The sequence below is a fragment of the Pelobates fuscus genome, chromosome 7, assembly GCF_036172605.1.
Source record: "Pelobates fuscus isolate aPelFus1 chromosome 7, aPelFus1.pri, whole genome shotgun sequence".
Classification (NCBI taxonomy): Eukaryota; Metazoa; Chordata; class Amphibia; order Anura; family Pelobatidae; genus Pelobates; species Pelobates fuscus.
In genome coordinates this window covers 144,087,511-144,104,981 of record NC_086323.1, presented here as the reverse complement: position 1 = coordinate 144,104,981, position 17,471 = coordinate 144,087,511, and the positions used below count along the sequence as shown (strand labels likewise).

The 17,471-nt window shown below is 40.8% G+C and overlaps 1 protein-coding gene across 2 annotated transcripts in view; it reads left to right on the top strand.

Annotated features, from left to right (window-relative positions):
• The window catches only part of PLXNB1 (plexin B1), a 199,614-nt gene that overhangs the window by 148,438 nt on the left and 33,705 nt on the right, over positions 1–17,471 (top strand). For both annotated transcript variants that reach the window (XM_063426751.1, XM_063426749.1), the window contains 10 exons: positions 2,211–2,339; positions 6,318–6,440; positions 7,633–7,726; positions 7,817–7,983; positions 9,036–9,187; positions 9,968–10,073; positions 13,649–13,785; positions 14,878–15,054; positions 15,161–15,332; positions 16,006–16,248. In XM_063426751.1, the coding sequence (XP_063282821.1) occupies positions 2,211–2,339; positions 6,318–6,440; positions 7,633–7,726; positions 7,817–7,983; positions 9,036–9,187; positions 9,968–10,073; positions 13,649–13,785; positions 14,878–15,054; positions 15,161–15,332; positions 16,006–16,248 (1,500 nt within the window). The remainder of the gene's footprint in view (positions 1–2,210; positions 2,340–6,317; positions 6,441–7,632; positions 7,727–7,816; positions 7,984–9,035; positions 9,188–9,967; positions 10,074–13,648; positions 13,786–14,877; positions 15,055–15,160; positions 15,333–16,005; positions 16,249–17,471) is intronic.

The window sequence follows — 17,471 nt, the reverse complement described above, 5'->3', positions numbered from 1 at the left end:
CTCACAGAGAAGTGGGCTATCTTTGAAATAAATTAAGTCTGCACTGCAGATCTTGATTTTCAAGGTTGGCTAAATTTGACCGCTATCGCCATCCTGTACAATGATTTACTGTACTTATTAAGGTGTTTTCAAAAATACATGTGGAGAATCACAAATAGATATAAGCCAGTCTGATTTCTGCATAAAAATAAATTATATAAATAATCTGATCGATGGTCAAATCCCTATCTTTTCTTTAATAATATACCAATACGATTTAATAAACCAAATAAGCAAGTATAAAGTTTAACAAGGACTTTGTGAAAATGGTAAAAGGATACTGTGCAGATGGATGCAGAATGATGGCTTTGGCATTGGTTTGAGTTTTCACAGAACCAACTGGAGTGAAGTGAATGATGTTAGAAATTTGGTAAGAGCTCACAGTTTCCACCCGCCCATTAGCTGGTGGTGAACAAAAATTCAGTCCTAGTGACTTTTGCATGGACCCTCCAGACTGGCAGTGGTGAATAACTTTTAGACCTGTCTAGTAGCGTTGAGCCCTGTTATGCAGGAGTCAAGTGTGGATTCCTATATTAAACGGACACATGAGGCACCAAAACAACTGCATCTAAATTAAGTTGTTATGGTGCCAGGAGGCCCCTGACGGCACTCTAACCTCAAGGGATTAAACCATTCTCGAACGGTTTGACCCTAAAGTTGCCTCCACATGTCCCCAGGGGGCATCCATCTTTTGAATTTTCCGGTTCAGGAATCGCACATTACCGCCAGGCAGGGGCACAGCTCATTGCCTAAGAGTGGTCATCTCATGCTCTCAGCCAATCAATGATGCCCCATTCACTCAACTGGCTTGGAAATAAATGTACCTTTTCCAAGCTAGTTTAGTGAATGGGGAGTCCGTGATTGGCTCATAGTGTCAGCTGACCTTCGCCAGGTGGCACTCCGCGCTTCCTGAATCTGAGAATTCAGAATCCAGATACCGCCTGGGGAGCAGTGGACATCACCACTGGAGGCAGCTCTGGGGTTAAATCGTTTGAGAACAGTTTAACACCTTGAACGTAAGAGTGCCTCCAGGGGGCCTCCTGGCACTGTAACAACTTAATTTAGATGAAGTTGCTGGAGTGTCCCTTTAAGTACTTGGAGAAAAATGAATGTATATGTTGCACAGAACAAAATACTTAGATTATATTATAGGCAACCCTTGGGGGAAACATTCCAATTTTATTGTAAGCCCCTTTAAAGCACGAGTCATCTAGATAGAGTTATATCTATATTAGAGGTAATCTTTCTTTATTATTAAATACGTTGTAATTAGAAATATTGTCATGGATTAACAGTTATACCAGTACTTTAAGAAATTATTCAGTTATTAAATCTATTTATATCATTTATAGACATTGTGTCCTTCTCTGCAATTAAACAATTCTCAAGAACGTTCTCAGCTGGACACTAAGGTCGGGAACTTCAAATTTATGGAGGTAGTTTGGTATAATACTCTTTTTGTGAAGGACTGGTTCTTTAATTGATAATAAAATGACGTGCAATGCACTATCTGTAGCTTGGCAGAATTTCTGCCTAGAATAGTTAACATATTGAAGGCTTTGCATTCGAGCCAGCTGGCTCACGCCAGGCACAATTATGAGCAGGGACACTTTATTTGAGATCTCTCTGGCATTCACATCTTATTGCTGTGAAACCCTCCTGGTTCTGCTGGTGCCAGCTGGCTTGATGTAGACCTGGCTGTCACAAGAGATGTCCCTTTGTGTTCAAGGACAATATCATTGGTGTTCTGTATTTTTATTTTCCAGTAAGGGGCCCCATTAAGAGCAAGATCTGACTGTAGATTAAGACCCCCTGGCAAGCATTGATTTAAAATTTGTTTTAACCCTTTGCTTTTTGAACTCAACAGGCAATGCGTACTTACCTCTCAAGGCCATAGTGCCTATTCGGACCTCGTAGCCTCAAGTTCCATTCCTGGTTCTCACAAACATATATTAACCACTTTTAAATTCACATAATTCTAAAACCTGGAGAAAAAAAATCTGTGAAGCATATTGATAAAAACAAAAATTGCCATAATATATATACAAGACTTACTGCCAATAAGGTATAAGGGCCTAGTTAGGTTAGCGGGATCCCTTCGAACCTCATTTGTACCAACAGTAAAATAAAGTTATTTAAGAAATGTATTTATATATGGTTTTTTTTGGCAGAATGAGGAAGAATTATTTTGGGGTCCAGATGCTTGTCCTTGTGTAGAAAGCATTCAGAGCTCTTCCCTGATACCTGTCAATGTGGAACGAAAAATAACACTGCTTGGAAAGAATTTTTATCATTACCAGGTATCTAGAATTTTTTTATATTAATATATTAAAATGTTTGTGATTGCTGAGAGATATGTACTTTTTTTTTTTTTTTTTTTTTTAATTTGTATTTTATTGAGTGTTTTGCAACATAGAATACAACTTATACAGGGTATGTCTTGGAGGCATGTATTAGTCCTTTGCTTCTTCTATAAGTCAGAGTTCTGTTGCTCATTCAAACGTGTCACACAGGTTGTCTTCAGTTGGGTTTTGTCATTGTCTGGTGTGTGTTCTCGTCTACTGTGAGTTGTTGTGTTTCGGCTGTGTTGTGTAGTCTTGTGTGGCTATGTGTATCTATGGTGTCGGGCTTCAAGGCTATGTGGTTTTGCGTCTCTTAGGTGTTTTGTGAAGTGTCTGAGGGGCAGAGTGTCATGGGTTACCTTCTAGTCCGTCCTTATGTGGGGCTGTCGCTTTCTCTCTATGTGAGTCTCGTGTGGTCTATGAGTCATATAGCCTAGTATGGGGTTAGGCATGTGGCAGGACAGTCCTTGTTTTAGGGCCGCTCTGCCCTTAGGCTCTCCGGCGTCTTTGCTGGAACCTGGATCCCTCCGGGTCAGGCCGCAGTATTTCTTGGTTCTTTACCCGGTAGGTTCATAGACTTCCAAAACGCCGTGGGATCTTCCCCAGCTGATAGGGTAAGTGTTTCGTGTGCATTTTGGATGTTCAGCGTTCCATCGTCTCCCCAGCGGTACCGGACCTCTGCCTCTCTCAATTTCTTGGCTACTGGTGCCAGTTGTCTTCTCGCTACCAGCGCTGCGAAGGGAAGGTCTCCATAAACCGTCACACTGCAGCCCTCGAGCCGGAACACCTTGATCTCTCTGGATTTGTTGAGGATAGCGGTTCTCACCCCTATGTCTCTGGTGATGACTATTATGTCTCTTGGTGCCTACTGTGGTGCTGCTGCCGCTTTCCGTACTCTGAACGCTGAGACCACCATCCCTTTGGTGTCTTTGCTCTTTAGGCCCATCGAGTCCACCAATCTCTGGACGAAGGGCAGCAGGACTTCGTCACCCACTGTTTCTGGGATTCCCCGCATGCGGATATTTTTGCGTCTGTGGCGGGATTCCAGTGCGGTCACCGACCGGGTAAGTTTCTGCACCTTCGTGGCCAGATCCTCGATTTGGTCGTGGGCGTCCTGCATCTGGTGTTCCCTAGTCTGCTCTTTATCTTCTATGTCAGAGACCCTCTTGCGGAGGTCTCCTATGTCTGCTTGTGCTTCCTTTAAATCTGCTTTCCAGACTTGCCTTATGTTTTGTAGGAGGCTTTTAATGTCTCCTTTAGTCACTGGGGAGGAGTCCTCGTCGGAATCCGTTTCTGGGTATTCTTCTCCCGGTTCAGGCGAGGTAGATAGGTCTCCCTCCTCCTGGGACGCTTCTGAGGCCTCCTCTTCAACCCGAGCCGCGGGCGCCATTTTGGCTGGAGCCGCGGGCGCCATTTTGGCGGGAGCCGCGGTCATGGCTGCAGGTCTCTCAAAGGAGAGCCTTATGTCCGGCATTCTCGGGGTCGCTGGCGGCTGGTTTCTTCTGTTTTTGCGCCCCATAGTAGTCTCTGTCGGAGGGTGAGTAGGGATGTCGCCAGTGGTGCTCCTGTATTTCTTTTTCCTGCTCTATTTTGTTTTCTGTCTCGGAGCTCCAGAGGTTTGCGTCCGCTCTGGTGCTCGTCCGGCCACGCCCCCCCGAGAGATATGTACTTTAACGTTGTCCTGGACCATTGGTAAGATATAGGAATAATCCAAAGATCTCAAATATGAGTGATGATTGGCATTTCAGAAAAGAGAGCTCTGTGTGTAAAGGCGCTTAGTAGATAAACCAAACAATGGATGCAGGTGAAAAAGCAGCTCACACTCGTGTGAATACCCCCAAATTTCACACACAAAATATAATGCAAAAAAACAGATAACCCAGGTGGACCCAACCACTATAGGTGTCTCTTAGTGTAGCGCTAAGAAAAGCAGACTTACCCCTATATACTCTGGGGAATATGCAATAATATAATTCCTATATAAAAAGAGATCTACACAATGGTGAAGTATATCAAGGTCCAATAACATAAATGTGAAGATAGTAGGAACCACACTCACATGGTTAAGAGCCACATACGGATAGGCTCAAATCACTTCAGCATAGGTATATTAAGGTAATACCAAAACCTTCTTATGGTGTCCGGTAAGTATCCTCACCAAAAAAGGAAAGAAAAAAGGATGATTGGCATTTGCCTACACTATTTTAATGATCAAAAACTCTTGAGTGAAACTTTGTTGCATAATGAGAAAAGAACGTTGTAGTTGAAGCAGTTGGCATAAGGTCAAAATTAATATTCTTGTTATTTTCTGTTCAGCTTCTTAAGAAACATGTATTCATTATTTGCTGTCATCACAGTCTAGTCCCCAAAGAATTGGTGTCAGCATGGAATAACACTAACAGCTCAGTAAAATGACATTGTTGTTAAATGAATGAAACATTCCATTTTGGAATAGGATCATGAAAGCAGAAGTAGCATTTCTTGTAGTGAGAGCTCCTCAAACCCTTACCCAAATAAATGTTGCCAGGGTGAGGAGTACTGCGTAGAAGTATAGAATGTACTTATCTTCAGCACTTCTGTATTCTAGTGATGTTATTGCCCAAGATGCTCTGGCATCTCATAAAAATATGAAGACTGTAACGGAGCTCCTGTACCCAGAGTGGTACTTCCATTGTAAATTCTCCCAGGTCCCGTAGTGAAGCAGTTGATTATAACTCCAGCATAACCAAACATCACTCAAGACTTGATGAAGGGTGCAAGAACTGGTTTATTCAGCCAGAAGTACCCACAATGATACACAGACCCCCAGCATGCTGTCTCTATTCAGAAACTCTTAAGCCTGCCCAGGCATCTCTGTGTCTGGGAGATAATTGAGTTGATAACAGGTAAACTAATTATCTCCCAGATACAGAGAGTTAAACACAGAAATACCCCCAAAATATATATTAAACATTAGGGTATCCCTGTTATAGCTCATTTTAAAGCGCAGATCCGAGCGCCATTACTGGGAACATAGCACTCAAATCCAAAAAGAGTTCCACGCAGTCGGGTCAATTCTCAGTAATTTACGGGGCAAAATATCTCTTTAGAAAATGAGAGCTCCCTATCCAGGGAGCGATTGTCAAGTTACTGGGATAGAAGCTTACCTTCAAAAAGCGCTATTCTGGGTCGCGGGAAAAGGGGAGAAAATGAGGGTACAAAATGACCGGGAAAACCAGAAGTAAGTGGCCAGGCCGGAGTTCTAGAGCAGGTTTAGGCTGGTCCAGCTGATAGCGCCTAGACACTCCGACTCTCGGAGTATATCTTAATTGTTAGGAAACAGGGCAGTGAGGTAGGAGCTTAGTGGATCGTAGTCTTTTAGAAGTGAGTTCATCACAAGCACATTTGTGCTTTGGTATTGCTTCTGTGGTTCCATTTGAATAAATGCGCAGTGAAATGACTCTGTGGAGGTTAGAATAATTTGCATTGTGTGCTCTGACAAGTCAGTTGTATATTGTAAATCATTGAAGAAAAAGTCTTCAGATTTTTAGAAGAAAAAAAAAAAAAGACCACAACCATTATTTAACTTATACTATTTTTGCGCCAGGCTCCTCCTCCTCCTCCAGTGTCAGCCGATGGGAAAACCCAATGCAGTTGCATTAGGCCTTCCCTGTAGAAAAGCATTGACGCAGGGCTTTCCTATGTGTAATTTAAAGACACTGGACTTCCTCATGCAAAGTGTCAAATTTCATAAAACAGAGGCAGTCTTAACGTTGGAATGTAAATATTGCAGTGTCTTTGAAACTGCAATTTTGCAGCTGCAGGATTAAGGGGACAGAGACACTGAACCCAGTCAATGAGATGAAGGTCTGGGTGTCTATAGTGTCCTTTTAATTGAGTATAATACTCAGAGTTCTAATTGGACATCAAATCCAATTGCTTTTATTTGTTTTACAGGATCAGGAGCGGAATTATCGGTGTGTTCTGGTTCTAGAAGGAAATATGGTGGTTACAGATGCATTTGTGGAAGAGGATGCATTGGACATATCCGTATACTATATTTCATGTCAATTACACCAGGTAAGAAATGCAAACACAGGTTATACTGGGAGATCATGTGGAATTACCAGCATGTTTTCCAATATCTGTTATGCCCTTTTCCCAATAACCAGCTCTGCACCAGACGTAGAGTTTCTGCTGTTAGACAGGCAAAGAGTAATTTCCATGGTCACATTCTTTATACAGTAGCTAAGCGATCTTTGGCATTCCAAGTGCTTCAGACTATGGCATTTCTAATGCTCAACCCAGACTCTAGCCAAGCATCATGGGAGATGTCGTTTATAGTAGGGTACCTACATCTGTCAGACATGGAGCCCAAGCACCAATGTTGTTCCAGGTCAGAGAAAGGCAAACTGTGGAGCAACAGCTGCTAGCATATTCTGTGGGCTGCAGGTATTCTTAGTTTAACCTGTTGATGGCCAGAGTATGAACATGATGCAATGCTTGACTCTTAGATACCCAAAGAATCTAATGTTCACCTGTGCAAATGTTCTGTTTGCAAACACTGTTTCCTATTTTGCTCTCAGCTATCAATTTCCTATCAAGTTATTTTATTTATTATCTGATATTGTCTCCTATCAGTTTGCTCATATTTACTTAACGATAAGAATGAATAGAAGGGAAAGGATAATAGAGCTTTCAGACCTGGATTAACAGTTTGAAAAAAAAATTGGATCAACTGGAACTTTTACACATATATACACAAATGGAATCTATCACAGATACTCATTTTTGCTTGATATATCTTTAGATGATTTAAAAAAAATGGATTTTCATTGAAACAAAATCTTTTTTCAGAATCGCAAACTGTGTGGTTAATCCACTAGGGGGCAGCTCTTTTTTTATATCCTCTTGTAGAACTGCTGCAGAGTAGTTGCCATGTTTTTTATATAGTGTACTCATCAGACAATTTACAGTCAGGGCTTTAACCTCTGTCTCCCAGGACCATAATCCTGCCACTATGTTAGGGTTTACTTATTGAAATTTTGTAAATACATACATATATACATTTTTAGATTTTAGAATTTTGTAATAGCTTTTTGTGTATTACTGAGCAATGCCAGAAGCATCAGTGTTTGAGCCCTGGAGCTCGTATTTTATCGTTCTAGCCCATTCACAGGCATACCATGGGTAGTTCAAATTTATTTGCATTTCTTCTTTAATTTGTGAGTTTGTTTTAACCAGACTTGATAACATCTCACTCTTGTTCCAGTACAGTTATCTGGTGCCCCAACCAGAATATAATGCCATGGTGTTTGTGCAGAGAGAGGACGACCTGCGAGTGGACAGCTCAGAAGATCTCCATGGTAAGTGAGATGCGATGTTCTTCAATCCAGAGTCAGTCTGCTTTGCTGTTTCCTGATTGGTTGACACACTTATCTTCATACCCTGTGCAGTGACTCTGTATAACTGTTCTGTGGGACATTCGGACTGCAGCCGCTGCCAGACTGCTGATCCCAAGTATCAATGTGTTTGGTGTGGAGGGGAAACTCCAAGCTGTGTATTCCACGAATCCTGCACAGAGCAGGTCGCAGGGACCTGTCCTGCTCCACTCATCAGCTCCGTAAGTAGATATCAAGCAACAGAATACACATACCTTCAAACATTCCAAATGGACAAAGAGGGACTATTACATTTTAAGGGTGTGAGTGTGGCCTGGGGGTGAGTTTGTTCTGAGAAATTTTAGGTGACTTACAAATAACAATTTATGCAACTAAAGTGTAGCTTAGATCAAGAGCAATGTGTCTTATTTACACAGACTGATTCTAAACACATGTATTATAGTTTAAAGACACATTACTGTGAGTATTATTGCTGTGGAGCTCTTAGAAAAGTGGGACATAAGGATAGAAAAGAGGGATTTGGGTCCAAATAAAGACACCTGGGAGGTATGGAATACATATTGGCCAGTTCATTGATGTATCTTGATATAATTAAGATGACAAAATAACCAGATAGTTGGACCCCAGTCAGGGATGCCAAATAAGCTAGCCTCATTTATGAATTATAGTATAAAGTATTTGAGCATTATTTATTAAATCTTAAAAAATGGATATCCATAACGCAATAGAGAGAACAGGAAAGGGAATAGAAAAAGGCTTAAGCATTTAATGTATGATACTGAATGACACCTCAGCAAAGTGTTTGCATGTGACAGCTCCCCAACAAGAGGCTGCTGTCACATGCCACCTGGCATCAAGTGGCTGATATTTCACCTGTATCAATCAGGAATATTAGATGACAGGTGACACAAATAGAAAATAGTGGCTATGGTACAGCTAATAAATAAAAAGCATGATTAGTGTTCACCCATATCTAATGGGCCTGGACCACTAGATAAAATACCATTGATGGTAACTGATGACAGACTATTATGATGGAACATGTTTAGATTTCCACGTTACTGGGGGTAGGTGGATTTGAGTCTACATGGTAGATGGATGTAGCCATAGCTAATGTATTTAAACAATGTGCCTGATCTATAAATATGCATGAACGGTCTAGTTGGGCAATTTGGTTGTTATATGCTTTTATATTCTATTTTTCTATAATGACTCTAGTAAAAGTTCTGTTAAACGATTCTGTCCTAATAGTATGTTTAATCATATATTTCAGATTGCGCCTCTGTCTGGCCCCATTGAAGGTGGCACAAAAATTACCATTTCTGGTTCCAACTTGGGTCAAAAGCTTGAGGACATTGCAAACACGGTCTATGTGGCTGATATACAGTGCCAGGTGGATTCTATCAAATACGAGATATCCAGCAGGTAATGTGCAGTGCAGGGTCAATTCAGTCCAAAACATGTTCTCATTTATGAGTCAAAACAAATAATTTTTGTGCCTTTAATTGGTAGCAGAGATCCTAGCCTATAAGTTAAAATGTCAACGATGACTTCTGTTGAATAGGTAATCCTGGGGTCCCCTAGTTATGTTTTTGTGTTAGAAAGTCAACGATTTCCATTTGGAGGTCCTCCATTACATACATAGAGAAGGGGTCAGTTAACATGTTTTTGGTTCGTGGAAATCTTGGAATCTCCTTTGTCACATATTGAGGAGGGTATTCCACAGACTGCAATTTCAACAAGCTTTGGAAATGAGACACCATCCCGAAATGAGTGACATCACTAAAAAGATGACTGATTAGCTGGAAGTCATTAACATGGGTTTTAAGGGAAGGATATTTCTTAGCCAGTGCACTCAGCACATAGCTTACCTCCTAATATCAGATTTATGACCTGTTGTCCTTTCTAATTTCTTGGGATAGCAGAAATATTCCTCCAGTGCACGGTGATGAGTTCCAGTTTATTGATTTGTGGGGAAACTGGTTGGGTGGCTTGCTGTGAATTGATTTTAGTGGTATGCAACGTTAACGTGATGTTGTTATTTAGAAATAATATTATCAGAACATTTAACTAGAAAAGAAACACTTGTTTTCTCTATTTTCCTAATACATGTTGATCGCACGAACTAAGCTGAATGATTACAATTGTGTAGACATCAGACGATGTCATGTAATTCTTATCAGTGTCTGTGTTTCTTGTTGACAGCATTGTGTGTGTCACGGGCAGAAGCTTGTCTGAGACATCTGGGCATGTCTCTGTTAATGTCCCAGGAGGATTGCATGGAGTTTCCAGCCAGGTTTTTACCTACCAGGTAACATGATATATTTGGCACAATGAAACAAATGCCCTTAGACTTACAGATCTTTGTAGGTTTTAAGACCGACTGTCTATGTAATGACCGATACTGATATACAGATTGGGAATACACACACAGCAGACATAAAACATTGCTAAGAATATATCCAGAGATGTTAAACTTTGAAAGTTTATAAATATAGGTTTATCAGGACTTGTTTTTCACCAGCACTTTGTCATTTTTTTTTTATCCAAATATACATCTCTCATATAGCACCAATATGTTGGTCCTATATAAAAAAATTAACATGTAATCTGAAAAATTAAAAATACAAACTCAACATTAATCAGTGTAGTTTAGCGTTAGGTATCTAATTATGGGCTCCCGTTCGAACTGGACTTGATAAGGCAGAGAGGTGATGCATAACTTTGTCCCATTGAGATTTGCCTAAGTAATTACAAATATGTGCAAAAGTCACCTTAATAACTAGTTAAAACCAACAAAGCACTCTTGTTAAATGATAAATGAACAAGTTACAAATGACAGTAAAAACAAACAGTGGATAGTGACATGGTAGGGTGGGCGGAGGGATGAAGGACACCATATTGCTCGGAGCTGGAAAGTAATACATCAAATTTGGGATGGTCGACTTAAACCTCTATATTTCAGGAGACTCACAGTTACTATGATATAGCTTGTTCAATATCCGACTTTAAAAGAGATCCCTAATGATTCTCAAGCAAAGCGATTAGATAAGTTAATAAAAAGAGCATTAAAAAATGCCAAAGTGCTGCATTAAGAGTTTGTAAACTGTGATATGATACTGTGATATGATATGTCTACTCACATGCTCAAATTTAAAGCACGTGCTGACAAGTTCTTTTTCCAAACAGCTAAGCACCCTTTACTAATTACTTACTTTATTTTGTACTTTTAGGAAGCTTTGTAACATAATTTTTAACTAGAGCAGAAAACAGGAAACAGTGAGTTGTCTTTACGGACGCCCATAATACAGATTAGAATAAATTGACAAAATAATTAAACATTTTAGGATAGCTGATAAAACATGGATATGTTGGCCTAAAATTTGCAATTGCCTTATCATTTCTCTTGGATTAGTGTATAACCTCAGTATTTTCCCAAATAATAGGCCTCTTTAAATTCTATAGCAAGTTCCTTTACGTGTCAATCTTAAAAAAAAAAAAAAAAAAAGACAGAAAATGGTCTTCTTTTTTTTTTTTTTAATTCTTTATTTTTGTTGTGCAAGCATTACATCATACTTGAGTAGCCACGACAGCCATATCAAGCTTCATAACAGTAACAGTTGAAAACAATATCATGGCATAAGAGGTACTGCACATTTTTTTTATAAAAGGAGAGCATGTAAGAAAAAGAAAAACTCAGCGTGACAACATCTTATTTATCTTAGGTTAATGCCATAGGCCAGTGGTAGTGGGCCTAGTGAGCGTCCCTTGTGTGTCTTAAAGTGCGGTTTTGCTTGGTCTGCTTTCGTTTGTTGGGACTGGTGAATCTGTGCTGTTAAAGTGTGGGAAACAGCCTAGGTATGCCAACTGGTGTGGTCCGGCGTTGTGTCGTCAGTGGGGGCGAGTGTAAGGCCCTGGGTTGTGTAGGCTTGCAAGATAAAAGAAAAATAATAAAAAGAAGAGGAACAGAACAAAATCTGGTGTATAAACAAGCACGTCAGTTAAAGTAGGGGATTTCGGTGGAGTATCTTTATGGCTTGGGAACCAGCTCCGTGTAGCGAGGCTGAGATATGTTGGGAGCTGTTTGGACCTGGGGGGGGGGGGGGGTAAGGTGGTATATTGGAGCCAATTGCCCGGGTTATTCCCGGTGTCTATAGTGGGTGCCTATTATCCCTTTAAATATGTAGTCAGAACATATGAAACATGGGAGATAGGTGTGGGTGGTAAATAATAACATATAAAACATAGGTATATAGCTGGCAGCTGGTAGTTCAGGTCTTTTTCCTGGAGGCACCCTCGCTGGTCGGAACAAACGGGATGACATTGGCCGGGTCCCAAGCCGTTGTTTTCGGAGGGGTTGCAAGTCCAAGTTTAGCCACCACAGTGTCCATCTCTGCTATGTCTTTGACTCGCTGTTCAGTGCCCTGGTGCTGTATTATAAGCACATGAGCTGGTCCCCATCGGTATGTCACCCCGCTGGCCTGTAGTAGCGTTGTCAGCAGTCTGAGGGTTTGCCGCCATCGCAGGGTTGTGCGTGACAGGTCTGAGTAGAATGCTATGTCCATGCCCTCAAAGCTGAGGGGAGTCTTCCCCTTTATGGCACCCATAAGTGCTGCTTTATCCTGCCCGTTTTGGAGTTTGATTAAGAGACCGCCTGTTGTGGCGCCTGTGAGCTGTGGAGGTTTGGGCAGGCGGAACATGCCATCCAACTGTATCCCCTTCGCTTGTCTGTGGGGCAGTAAAGTGGAGAATAGCCTGCGGAGGAGATGGGGCATTTCAGCTGGGGACACAGCGTCGGAAATACCTCTGATTTTGATGTGTTTCCACCTGCGTTTATCTTCTATGTCGGCTATTTGGTGGGACATTGCAGTGTGGGCCATGGTGAGGTCTCTCACCTGTGTCTGGAGGTCAAGCACCTCTGCTGTATGCGTTTGCGTGAGTTGTTCTACCGTGGTGAGGTGGGCTGTGAACTCTCTTACATCTCCCCTTACTTGGGATATCTCTGCTGACAGCGACTGGCGTAAGTCCGAGAGGAGAGCGGTGAGTATTGCTGTAGTGATCGGGTGATCCACCAGCGGCTTTGCTGGCTGTGCAGGCTGTGCTGGCTGTGCTGGCTGTGCTGGCCTCCGAAATCCCAGGGTCTCTGAGTAATGCAGCATGGTATCTTCTGAACTATCAGAGTAGTCATCGAAGTCGGCGAAGTCGGCTGCCATCTTGGGTCCCGCCGCACCATGCGGCCTCCGCAAGAGATCGCCTATATCAGCAGATTGCCTGGGCCGATCTGGTCGCAGTTTTTTCGTTTTCTTCCCCATTAGTGTTGGGGTGTCGTCTGGCCTTCTGTCAGTGCCAGTGGCAGCGTTTTCGGGCTGAATTTGGGGCTTTCGGGTTCCTGCTTGTCGGAGCACTGTGAGTGTGTGACCGTTCAGGTTAAGCGTTGGCTCCGCCCCCCGAAAATGGTCTTCTTGAGACATTTGAATGAGAGTCTTTTTTTAAGACAAATTGAAATGCAGTGAGTTTTAGATGCCTGGCCCTTATGATATAAATGAAGGTTTCTGGCAAAACTACAATTTTGTGACATAAAGAGGATTTGCATTTCAAGGACAAGAGCCTTCAATGAGTTGAATCATTCTGCTCTTTTACTGCACCATCTGTGAGACTATAAATTATGTGCTATTAGTATCTGTTATGGTGAGAATTATGTGGAATAATCTGCAGCATTATTATCCTGGATGATTCTCCTGCTCTTAATTCTATGACCCGAATAGTGGTCAAATACTTGTTATTTAGAACAGTGCAGGCTCATTGTCCTTAGCACCAGATTATGTTAGTGGACATACTATTATAAGGAAGGATTTTCAGCTTTCGTGTTTTTGTTTTTATTTTCAGAACCCAATTTTGACTTCCTTCGCTCCGTCCAGAGGTCCAAAGTCTGGTGGGACAAGACTAACTCTTGAAGGAACTAAACTATTGACTGGACGTCCGAATGATATCAGAGTGCTAGTTGGGGATATTTCTTGTCAAATGTAAGATATATTATCATAAATGAGAACCCAATCCACCATATAGGAGTGCATGGACCTCGGCTCTGCCCACAACCAGCAAGGCATCCCAAAGAAATAACAAAAATCGATCCAGCACCATCCACAGATGGTCATTGATTGTTCTGTCAAGTTAACTACCACATCTACTGTCTTCACAGCACAAAAACAAACACGCTGTGGATTGTGCTGGATCTTTGTTGCTTTTTGGAGATATTAAGATATAAACACCTGAATATATATTGTTACCAATCTCAGAAAGGTGGAACTCATGATATGAGGGGGCTAAGCTTTCTAGGAAAGGATCCTTTAGTATTAGAATTCAACTTGAAACTGGATTCCACTCAGGTTGAGCATCTTGAGTTTGAACTGGTGTAGAACTTGCTGAGGATCTACGCCACCATAAATCCATGGGTTTTCATGGGCAGCAGCCTAGGTGGCATCAAACAGAGTATTATTATCATCGCCATTTAGATAGCGCCAACAGATTCCGTAGCGCTTTACAATATTATTAGAGGGGGGATTTAACTATAAATAAGACAATTACAAGAAAACTTACAGAAACGATCGTACAAGAATTATGCACTGGACGTATCCCATATTAGTGCTTTAACAAAAGTAGAACCATCAACCTAAATGTGGGTTCCATTCAATGTCTACTCCCAGGGGCAGTGAACTGCATGTTCTCACAAAGCCTTTTACTTAGTTCCAAAAAGTGTGGATTTTCACACCATTATTTACAAATCCTTCATACATCTTTCAGTTTAGTGGTGGGCTTCCTACATTCTGCAGGTGACTCTTACAGTTATCACTTTCCTTGTTTTTTTTAGTTAGTGGCACTGTCATTGGTTTCAGTATTTCCGTAATCCAGAAACTTTACCCTTCTACATTTCTAAAGGTTTTTTTATGGCTTCTGGAAGAAAAAAATGTAAATTAAAAGAGTACTTCCAAAATAACGTACAACCAAACACATATAGATAGATGGTTCAGTAGAATGTTAAATATACACTTGAAGGCAAGTGAGAGAGTATTCTACATTTCTTATAATTAATCACATAAAACCTGGTTTGTCTATAGCTTTTCAGAGATTCATGAAAACCAGTTGGAGTGCATAACGGGTTCAAGTAACACTACATCAGATTTCGCGGTAACTGTCCAATATGGCGATCAAGCTCTCAGAACATACAATTCCCTATTCACGTATACTCCGGATCCCAACATTACTGCTGCCAGTCCATCCAAGAGCTTCATCAGGTATTAAAGACATATTATTGTACTTTATAACACTTCAGAGGAGGTATTTGTCCTCTATGTATCATAACATGAAATGGACTTTCTTTATTATTATTCTCTGTTTTAGCGGAGGACGTACAATATTTGTGTTTGGGCAGAATCTGGATGTGGTACAAGCTCCAAAAATCCGCGTCACTGTTTCACCAATTGAAAGGCGCAGGAGGCGTAGTCTTGTACGCCAACGGCGGATTGTGCCAGAGACAGAATGTCCGGAAAATGTTCTGTGTCGTGTGGAACAGGTAGTCTTTGCATGCCTGAATGCAGATTTTGGTGACTTTCTTTGTCATTTAAATATTTGTGCACTTTTGAACAGCATCTTCTTAATTAAGAATTGTTTGGCTATGGTTCTCCAGATGTTCTCCAGAATGCAACTTCACTCAACTTAGGCTTTAGTCTAAATTATTTTGATATTTATGAGATTATTTTTCGAAAGAATGTATATATTAAGTTATCATGAGAGCCCCACAATGTTTGCCTCAAAGTAATGTTTTTCCAGCATGTCCACCTATAAAGCTACACGTTTGTCAATCCATAATGTCCAGCTGTGGTCCAACATAATTTCCCCCATCTGACATGGTTCAACTTGATCCAACCTTGGCATCAAATTTGGTTCTCTCGCATTACAGTAAATAGTTATGTCATCTAGTAAATAATATTTTTCTATTAACTGAGCCTCACCTCCACATTTTCAACTCTGGATTAAAAAGTAATTTAATACACCAATCCCTCTTATTGCCTCAGCCCAAAGTGAGTGATAAGACAATTTGTAAAAAAAAATACACAGAAAAAAAGAGGGTAGTGCACTAATTTATCAGCTCTGGCCACTTCATAGCACTTCAGATACCTGTCACTATGGAAAGAGAGCTCTGAAATTCTAACCATAAACTGGTCTTTCTTTAATTTATTCTGCAGTTTGAAGATGTCTGCCAGATTAACTCATCAACCCTGCTACTTTGCAAAACCCCTGCCATTAACCCACTACACTGCAACAGCCGTATCGATATGGAGTTCATTCTGGATAACCTGCATTTCAACTTCACAGCAATTAATTCTGTTTCATTTACGTATGAGCCGGATCCTGTGCTAAAACAGCTGAATGCTGAGGACACTGCTAAACCCTATCGGCACAAGCCTGGCAGTGTTATCTCAGTTGAGGTAAGAAGAACTATTGGCTACTTCCAAAGTTTGTTTTCTTTTTTTGTCAACCTGTGCTGTGAATGTAAAATAGTAATGTAATGAGGTTCTAAATAAAGTGCAAACATGCCTGGTATTACATTAAAGTGAATAGGAGATTTGATATACCAAACACAATAGGAGCTTTATATTTCCTCCTATTTTATCGAAGCAGAGAGTTTGATTATAGAAAGAACTGGGAACAAGGGGTTAAGAATAAGGAAAAAGGGAGACTTTAGAGATAGATCCAGTGTAGTCCAAAAGTGTAGAGTGGAACAAGTGCTGTGTTGATCTGGTTCTGTACTTCCAACGCATAATATTTTGAGAAAAAAATAAATGTGGCAAAGGAGTGCCGAGAGTTGACTTTAATTTCAGGGTATATGCATCCTGCACCAGATATGATTTACAGCCTTTTTTAAAGATAGTCCATCTACTTTCGAGAACCTAAAGTAATTGGAAATCTGGCTTCTCAATTGAGTTTTTGCCAAGTGTGTTATCGGATTGATAGATCATGCACAAGAGAGCTAACAATAAAATGAGATAAGACTCTAGGTGAAGCATTTGTAGTCTGTATTTCTCTGTCTGCATGAGAAGCATCTATGAGAAAGTATCAGTTGAATAGGCCATTAACTGTCTGGAAAAGTGTAATGAATCCTAGATATAGCAAAAACAATTGGTAAGGTACACGCTGGGCCGATCAGCAGCCGCAAACTAGATGGTAGGCCATAGAGATCAGGTGTCAGATTCATTCTTGTAATTGTAAAGAAAACTGTATGGAGTTCAGTAACAATGTCTTATGGACAAATGAAAAAAGGTATGGAGAATATAATAAACACACAAGCCCATCTGTGAAAGATGGTAAATGTAGTGATATAGCCTGATTTGTCAGTTCTTGCAATTCATCAACTTCCTCATTGGTTTTTGACAGCTGTAATTGATCAACATCTAACATTTTGTTCTAGAGCAGTGGTTCCCAAACCAGTCCTCAAGTACTCCCGTAACAGTCAAGGATTTGGGGATTACCCAGTTGGGTCTAAGGTGGTTTTTAGAAAGAAAAAACAAAACACTTTAGACACAACAGAGTAATCCCTAAATCCTGGACTATCTCCCTATGGTTGTACCTGGCTCACTACTGTCTCTATGTTCTGCGTAGTACCAAAATAGGTTTCCTGATAAAACATGCCTAACGCCAGTGCATCAGTGTT